The sequence below is a fragment of the Micropterus salmoides genome, unplaced genomic scaffold (genome assembly GCF_014851395.1).
Source record: "Micropterus salmoides isolate LMB-PRFRI ecotype aquatic unplaced genomic scaffold, ASM1485139v1 Ms_hic_scaffold_8, whole genome shotgun sequence".
Classification (NCBI taxonomy): domain Eukaryota; kingdom Metazoa; phylum Chordata; class Actinopteri; order Centrarchiformes; family Centrarchidae; genus Micropterus; species Micropterus salmoides.
In genome coordinates this window covers 23,038,990-23,048,281 of record NW_024044570.1, presented here as the reverse complement: position 1 = coordinate 23,048,281, position 9,292 = coordinate 23,038,990, and the positions used below count along the sequence as shown (strand labels likewise).

At 39.7% G+C, this 9,292-nt stretch overlaps 1 protein-coding gene across 1 annotated transcript; it reads left to right on the top strand.

The window, feature by feature from the left end:
* The first annotated feature begins 462 nt into the window (after positions 1–462).
* Positions 463–8,114, top strand: LOC119894192 (ammonium transporter Rh type C 1-like). Its single transcript, XM_038706788.1, has 11 exons — positions 463–845; positions 3,097–3,289; positions 3,441–3,591; positions 4,171–4,318; positions 4,451–4,617; positions 4,932–5,069; positions 5,204–5,340; positions 5,528–5,652; positions 5,839–5,912; positions 6,510–6,574; positions 7,052–8,114. Exons 1-11 carry the CDS (start codon positions 623–625, stop codon positions 7,089–7,091), a joined length of 1,461 nt encoding a protein of 486 aa, XP_038562716.1. The 5' UTR covers positions 463–622; the 3' UTR covers positions 7,092–8,114.
* Positions 8,115–9,292: the final 1,178 nt, after the last annotated feature.

Here is a 9,292-nt window from a genome sequence, read left to right as displayed (position 1 = left end):
TTAGAGGTATTTGGACAACATTAACACCTGTAGTTGTTTGCTCTACTTGTCATTGTAGTGGTTTTCTGCAGAATCTCACACCCCACCTTTGAGAGAGAAGGTCCCAAGAAAGTTTAAATACGTAACCCATCTTGTTCTTAACTGGATTACCTCCCCAACCACACTCGTATAACCAACACAAACTGTTCACAGAATATCCCAAAAGGAATATACTTTTATATAATGCATGTTTCCTTTACAACAAAAATATTTTTACTTTAGGTGTTGATTTATACACATACAAAATGCTTGGAAAAAATATTAGATTATTATCAAACAATAAGAGTCACTTAATGGAGCTTTTCTCCAATTTAAGATGTGTAACACCTGAAAAGTAATTCTAGTACATTCCAGGTGCAAAACTAGAGGGAGTGACAGTGGGAGTGTCCTCATATTAACACCCATCTTTGCTCATCTTCACTTGTGCTTAAGATGCTCAGGCCCTTTAAAGTGTATCTTACTTTTACAGAAGACAGCTCAATAAAACATTTCAGCTGTTTAGCTGCTCTCATAACTCCAAAAGATCATTTAATTCAAATTTTGTTTTGATTTATTTGCTCAGGATCAATACTAACCAAACACAATGGGCTGTGTTCAAAGCTTCAGGGACCTGTGTGACCATCCAAAAAATACAAATATTCGTATCAGTCTTCCAGCAGTTTGCATTGTGTGGCAAACAGCCATGATCATCTTGTTTGGGATTTTTATTCGTTACAATGAAGAATCAGATCCACACTGGGCAGAGCACAAAAAAGCTAACAATATATCAAGTGACATTGAGAACGACTTCTACTACAGATATCCAAGTAAGTGTCTTCATTTTGATGTTTGATGTTCTTCTTTTATTCTTTTTCCAAAATATTGTCTTTTCCAAATGTCTAAAATCTCAATTATCACTTTTATTTCTTTATATTGTCTAACAATCCTTTAATCCTTAATCTTTACACATCTGTCTTTCTATTATAAACTAAACTCTATGTCTTTATGCACCCACATTTCTGCACATTTAGCTTTTGGTTTTATCATTTATTAATTTTTGGGTATAAATTGTTGGTTTTCATTGTAATAAAACATGTTTTTACCTGAGTAACCAAATTGATGATAGTCAGGCTGTGTCAAACTCAGATTATTCCTACATTGCTAACAAAGATATTTCTCCTGGGGTATGACACCAATCAGACTTTTTCCCAGTTTAACTGTGGCTGACACGCTTACCTCTTTGTACAAATAAAAATGCATTTTATTTTGATAAAATTAGGGGCAATTTGGGGGATGTGTGTGTGCCTGCAGTCTATGGATGTGGTTGTACTGTATGCTTCGCTTCCCCAACATCCCACAGTGTTAGTATAGTGAAGTCATCTCAGAATCTCAGATGCGGTGCTGGATGTCAGATGCTAAATATACTTCCTGAGACAATTTGTTCTAGGAGCCCAGCAAGAGCTAAAACTTACTGTGGAGATTTGGCTATAAGTTACCAGCTACGGGCCAAGCTACATTAGTCTGAAAAACCAGTGCATTCCCATTTACGGTTTAGGGCCAAAAATCTGAAAAATGTATATAAGTAAACATAGTAGTAACATAAGTAAAGCCATCGGTTTACAAGTAACAGCTATTCACAGAGGAAGAGTCGGGACTTCCCAGACTACTGAATATTATTTTAGCTTTAAATACCCATCCCTAGCCGACGGAGCCCCTAAAATCCCAAAAGGTGATATTTTTAATCTTCTTGTGGGAACAAGTTATAATCTTGTGCGCACAATACAATAAACTTGCTCGCACAAGATAGCCCAATCACACTTTGTTGTTTGTTTGGCTGTAAAGAAATTTGCATTTTTTCTATGCAACTGTAGGAACCTACTGTACAGTTTGAATGGAAAGATGACTATTGTGACATAATGTGTGTCAGGCAGTCAGTTTCTGTTGTAAACAATACTGGCAGGTTTGTGCTGGTATCCACATGTTGTCTGTGGGTTATAGCAGAGATTAGCGGTCTTGCAATGATGAGACACTTCTTTAACAAATGGTTCACGTGTTTTTAATTAGACCAAACTCGTTGTTACCCCTCTATTTTGTGTGTGTGTTTATTATAATGATATTATTGGAGATTGATTACTCATTCTTGACCATGGAAACAGCACCTTTACAAGAAACTTCTCAGTACAAGCTCGCTTACTTCTTTTTTTTAAGCTTTCAACCACACCTTGTGGACTTCCTCAGCAGATGGAGTAGTCAGTTATCATCAAGGCATTATATTTATTTTTTAATTTATAATAATTTTGCCTTCTAGTAGGCAGTTATATATTATTATAACATTACATTATTATTATGTGTATATGCTCTAAATATTTTTTCACAGATTTTTGTAGTTCATGGAAGCCACAGAGAAATGTACGCATAAAAGTACTTTGAGATATCTCTGTATTTTAAGATGCCAACATCTAATCAGCAGGTAACAGTAAATACATTATGTCCTTGAGTCATCTTCACGTGATTTCCCCTCATTATCAAATATGCCCTTATGTGTCCCTCAACTGCAGTGACGTGTTATGAAAGCGAACTGTTTATATACAGTATATCCACTGGCATATCAATTAATGTATTAGTATGTGCTATTAAATTAGTGGTTTGATAAAAGTTAATATGTCATAATAACCCTGATTGTTGAATCAACAATGTAATAATGACACCATACTAAAGACATCACCCTCCCCAGCCACTTCTGTTCTCCCTGCTGCTGTCTGGCAAGAGATACAGAAGTATCCGCTATCATACTGCCAGACTTCAGAGCAGCTTCTTTAACCAGGCTTTGAGACTCCTTATTCAATCTCAGCACTGCACAATGTAAAACAATTTTATCTATATGACTTGTTATTTATCCATCTACAATATAATTTTTGTATATAACGTTTGTTTTTGTGAAAGACTGAATCTCTAATAAAATACAGTAATTCTGACCAGTGGGCCACCATATTGTTCCTACCATTTCATCTCCTTTTATATTCATTGTGCCCATTCTTATCATGCTATTCATCTCTCCTTTTCTTCTCTTCGCGAAAGGTTTCCAGGATGTCCATGTGATGATCTTTGTTGGATTTGGCTTCCTGATGACATTTCTCAAGCGGTACAGCTTCGGAGGAGTGGGTTTCAACTTCCTCATCGCAGCCTTTGGCCTCCAATGGGCGCTGCTAATGCAAGGCTGGTTCCACTCCCTGGACTACACTGATGGAAAGATCAAAATTGGAATTGAAAAGTAATTGTTCAGTTTTAGTAGGATAGGATAACAAGATAGTTCAATGCTCAAACTAACGTAACTGTTCTTGAATAAGTTCATCCTTAGCCAAAATAAATGAATAAAATGTCTCATGTTTGGCCACTACATTTTGACATTCTTCCCTCCTCAGCCTGATCAATGCTGACTTCTGTGTGGCGGGCTGCTTAATTGCCTACGGGGCAGTGCTTGGTAAAGTCAGTCCAGTCCAGCTGATGGTTCTGACTCTGTTTGGGATCACATTGTTTGCTGTGGAGGAATATATTATCCTGAATCTCATACATGTAAGTTGAAACAATTTTTCAATCAGCTGCATCAGTGAAAGACCTGATTGAGAGAACACATCAGAGAGATCCTGGCAAACGACCCCATTGAGGTCAGAACTGAAGAAGTCCTTTGGATGGGGGACGAAAGATTTCTAGTATCTTCAACCAAGTCCAGTTGCCCTTGACTTTGACCTTCTGTGGATAACTATGACCTGGATGACTGAGAATCTTCCCAGACATCAGAGACAAACACAAAATAGCTGTTGATTATACTGCAGATCAAATGAAATCATTAAAGTAATCAACAAAACAATCTCAAGAGAAACTACAGCATTTTTTGCCCCCCAACTATTGTTTGCGTTATGTAATTTTTCAATCAGATTTTACTTTCAAGATTCAAAATCCAATTTGATACATTTTATATAAAGAATATAAATCAGAAAGTAGTGTCAGTTCTCCAAGTATAACCTTTGGTAATGAATCTACTACAATAAAACACATGAAGTACTAGCAAGCACCTCATAACATCCTTGTAACTGTAACAAATTTATCCACTGCTACTTCAACTACTACAAAGGCTAATTTTCTCACCTGAAGGCCAGAGATGCTGGAGGCTCCATGGTGATCCACACATTTGGAGGATATTATGGTCTTTCTATATCGTGGATGCTCTATCGGCCAAATTTGAACCACAGCAAGCGTCTGCAGGGCTCCGTTTACCACTCAGATGTCTTTGCTATGATTGGTGGGCATGATTTAATTACATAATGATTTTTGTTTTTACTTTCTCAATACTTCCCATTATTCAGGAGGTACTCTGGGTCTGCTAGATTTTTCTGGTCCTTTCATCTCTATCTCCACCCTGCTCTCTGCATAGGCACTCTCTTCCTGTGGATGTTTTGGCCCAGCTTCAACTCAGCCATCACAGGCCACGGGGACGGGCAGCACAGAGCAGTCATCAACACCTACCTGGCATTGGCTTCAACTGTGCTCACTACTGTGACCATCTCGAGCCTCACCCAGAAGCATGGAAAACTAGACATGGTAATGACCAGCACTTTTTGTTTTTTCGTCAGTCACAAACACACATAAAATTAAGCTATTATTTTTGATGGACATGATTAAGATAATACAATCTGTGTGGATTTGTCAAATGGACATTATTTACGTGAAATGAATCCCTTTGTCTAATTGTAAAACATGACGCGCATGACTTGCACCCCACCTGAACAAACCGAAACTTTGATGGGGTGCTAACTTTTGACCTGCACAGTGGCCACATCATTCAGTAAAGACAGGTCAAGCTGACAGTTTCTTCTGTGACTAGCAGGCACATTTCTTTGTTGCTTATTTCTCAGGTTCACATCCAGAACTCCACCCTTGCTGGAGGCGTTGCAGTGGGAACTGCAGCAGAGTTCATGCTGATGCCCTACGGGTCTCTGATAGTAGGGTTCTGCTGTGGTATCATCTCCACACTGGGATACATCCACCTCTCGGTATTCTGTGTCTTGTCTTGTCTTGTCTAGCTATTATGAGATAAGCTTCAGTTTAGCCTCTGAAAGTCTTCAATAATCAATAAGGGGAATTTTTTAATGCTCAGCTGTCTGATTTCTTTTCGCATCTATCTCAGCCTTTTATGGAGAAGCACCTGAAGATCCAGGACACGTGTGGAATCCATAACCTGCATGCCATGCCAGGAGTCGTAGGTGGGATTGTGGGAGCCATTACTGCTGCAGCTGCAACAGAGTCCGTTTATGGCCATGAAGGGTGAGTGGTCCTTTCTTACAAACAGGAAACCAACAGCCAGATGTCATGGTAGCCTTTTTAACTAAATGGATGGATACGTATCAACCAGTAAAGGGCCACAAAAAGAAGTATTTGTATTCTTGTGGTCAAATATGGTCTTTTGTTCTGAAAGAACAACATTGTAAGTTGCTCCTTTTTTGTGTTAAAGGCTGATTGAAACCTTTGGCTTTAAAGATGGTTTCAAACACAGGACACCCGCAGTGCAGGGTGGCCACCAGGCTGCAGCCCTCTGTGTGGCTCTCTGCTTTGCTGTAGGCGGAGGCATCATTGTGGGTAAGGAATAACCACTGCACACACCCTTCAGTTTGACCATGTAAGTGGAAATGTACAGAATGTATGTAAATAACAACACAATATCTGGGATATTACTTTGTTTGAAAAAGATGGGAGTGTTTACACACCATGGATGAAGGAGTGCATGTGTTGGGATGACTACTTAATTATTGTTCTTTTTCTCAGGTTGTATCTTAAGATTACCTATCTGGGGAGATCCTGCAGATGACAATTGTTTCGATGATGAGGTCTACTGGGAGGTGAGTGACAACTCTTTACAGCCCTAAGGAGGTTTTTACAGTTTGAAACAGAAATATCCATGTCAAATCACAATTCAGTTCATCCCGCAGGATTTGTGAAGTTGCATAAAATGAATACCAGATATCTCAAAGATCACATGTTTTTATAATGTTTGACAACTGTAGTTCAATTAAAATACAGTTAAGTGAATGAGTTTGGAGACTCATCCTTTTTGGGAAACAACCTTGATTAATCAGCAGCACCAATGTTGATTGGAGGCTTTTCATTTCATCCAGTTTGATCTGACTGGAAGATGTTTGAGTAATTCTTTACTTTGCGAGAAAATTGAACAAAAGTCCAGCTGTGATGCATTACATAAGAAAGATCCAAAGATCCTATGTGTATGTTACATGAAAACAGACTGTGATTTGCAGTCTTGACAAACCAGAAACATTTTTTACCCTGAGGCTGTTCTTCCACTCATTATGTAAGTTAGTGAAGGGGCTACTGTCATTCTGCCACCTCTATGAGCACTTAATAGAATCATATGTTTGTTGTTGGTCAATCATGTGGTTATCATTCCCCCTGAGTCATTATGTTCTCTAAATGGTTCACAGGTTCCTGAGGATGAAGAGGATGCACCAGTCCCTCCGTACAACAACCACATGCGGAACAAAAATGTGTAAGGGTTCCTTTAGTTTATCTGACAATAATTTTCTGGAACTGGAGATGTGCTTACACCAAACAAATAATGCGAGTAGTGCCCTTGTTGTCATGAAATGTGTTTCCTCTTCCTCTCATTCATTGTCCTCTTGGTGGCAGCAGAGGACAATGAATTTGTGAAAACTACATGTGACTCATTGCAAAATCAGGATGCAGGTATAGACAACATGGCACCACTGCCACAGAGGCCTGTGCCTTCCCTGTAACTCAGTGTGAACTAGATTATGAAATGCTGAGGTGGACCCTGTGTTCTAGTCTGTTTGTTGATAGGGGATTTTTCACAGCAGAGCTCCTATGCTCTTCAAAGTGACCTTGAAATAGTACAACAGAAGTCATGTTTACTGTGGAAATTAATATGATACTTTAAGATAAAAACTGATTTGTGAGTATATAAGGTGTCGCTGCTCACTCCTTATGTAATGCCTTTTTGTTTCAGAGCGGAGTCAGATTTCTCCATGGAGAGGAGCAGACCTTGATCCTGATGGAGCTCTCTGTCTTTATCATACATGGCCCATTTGTTTCTTTTGTTCTCCTGCTGGACAGAAATACTTATTTGATACAATTATTCCCCACCAATCAAAAACAGTTATTTTTTATACAGGGAAAGTACACCAATCAGGTATAACATTATGACCACTGACAGGGGAAGTGAATAGCACTGATGATCTCATTAGCAAGGTCAATGGGTGGGATACATCAGGAAGCAAGTGAACACTGTGTCCTCATAGCTGACGTGTTAGAAACAGGAAAAATGGGTAAGGATTTGAGTGACTTTAAAAAGGGCTCAACTTTGATGGCTAGATGTCTGGGTCAGAGCAACTCTAAAACGGTCTGAAGTGGTCAGTACCAATTAAAAGTGGTCTAAGGAAGGAAAAGCGGTGAACCGACCTAACAGACAAGCTACTGTAGGTCAAATTGTTGAAAAAGCTGATGTTGGCTTTGATAGAAATGTGTCAGAGTCCATGCCTCAAAGGGTCAGGGCATTTTTTTGGCGGCTAAAGAAAGACCTACATTGTGACGAGCAGGTGGTCGTAATGTTATGGCTGATTGCTGAATGTCTGTTGTGTAGCCTAGAATTGAGTTTTTAAAATCTTGTTTGAATTGACAAATCTTCAGGTGGTAGATATTTTCAATTTTTTCAAGATATTTATCAAAATCAATGAATATTCAAGGTAAAATCTGGTAAAATTTTAAGAGAATACACAGACTTTTAGGGACATTTTTGCTGTCAGCTTCACTTGTAATATGTTTATTTGCACAATTGCATCTTATCCTTTATTATTGCCATTAAAAACAGAACTCAAATGATTTTGCAATGGTAATGAAAAAATGAAAAAAGATTTATTACTAAAGCATCATTATTGCATGACGTGTTGTGCCCACTTGATTTGAATTTAACAAATAAAGTGTATTTTTTAGCAATTGACAACCTTTAACCACTTTTAGAAAATAATGGATTAAAAAAATCAAGATTTACCAATAAAAAAAGTCAAAAAGGTCTTCTGTTCCCGTCATTTAAGAGCCTTCGGTCTCCCCTCTCAAGTGGGTTCAAACTGAGGGTAAAGGTCACACCCTTATTGCTCTCTCGGGACACTGTGGTGACCACAAACAAACTAGAGACCAGCTTCATCATCGTCACCTTGGGTGCAAGAGAAGCTAGAGGGAAAGGTCACTGACAGGGCTGCGCACATATGCTGGAGTCAATCATTTTAAACTGATCGGGTGCTAATGTTTGAATTGAGTATAAATGTGAAGGAGTAGATTAATTTCAAGAGATGCAATCTTTCATTGAATGGAATGGAAATAGTGAATGTCATTTCACTACGCAGTTTATTTGATAATCAGTCTTTCTGTGCATCATTTTGTGATGAAGGCTGTAAATTCCATGTGCTCCTTGTTCTGTCCACCTGGCTGCGGTGTTTCATTGGTCGAAGGCAGCAGCAGCAGCAGCAGCAGCAGCAGCCGCAGCCCACGGTGGGAGTGTGAATGATTCCCACACATGAGTAGCAGCGAGGAATCCGTCTCCTCGTTCAGTCTCCCTGCTAACAAAGGCAGGCTTAGTGCTGTTTTCTTTTGTCATCAGTAACGTGTTTGAGTAAAGGAGGTAATGGTGCCACAAGTGCTCCAATTAAACGAGATGCAGCCCTGCTGGGAAGAAAGGGTCCCCCATTGCCTTCGATACCCCCCTAATACATACACACACATGTACACGCACACACACAAACCGGGCCTCTTCTCACCCACCCCCATGCAGTTCCCGCCCCTACTCTACTCATGTTTATTCATCAGCCACTTAAAGGGCAAAAGCAGAGGCCTGTTAAAACTAAATCAGACTTATATATTAATGATACCACGGCTTCCCCTCTGGGGTTGAGGGAGCCATGCCTTATGACATCATGGCAGCCAAGTTTGAAGATGTTTACCCTCCTTTGGACAGATACTGACCACAGATGTGACTTCCACAGGAGACAACACAAACTGTACTGGGATGGCAGGGGGGTAAGGGGGGGGGGGGACAGAGAGGCCACAGAGAAGGTGAGATGGAAAAACTTCAGGAGGCAAGGGGGCATGAAAAGGGGGGAGGGACAGACAGAGAATGAGGCCTCACTTTCACTACTGATGGCTGACCGCCTGCCATCCGGGCTCAATCATGATCTTTGATTGACAGGTGGAGGGA

Excerpts from the sequence above, each read along its gene's own strand:
- LOC119894192 (XM_038706788.1), top strand. The coding sequence starts at position 623 with ATGGGCTGTGTTCAAAGCTTCAGGGACCTGTGTGACCATCCAAAAAAT. Across the intron at positions 3,592-4,170 it reads TTATCCTGAATCTCATACAT|GCCAGAGATGCTGGAGGCTC; the intron begins GTAAGTTGAAAC and ends TCTCACCTGAAG. Across the intron at positions 5,070-5,203 it reads TGGGATACATCCACCTCTCG|CCTTTTATGGAGAAGCACCT; the intron begins GTATTCTGTGTC and ends CATCTATCTCAG.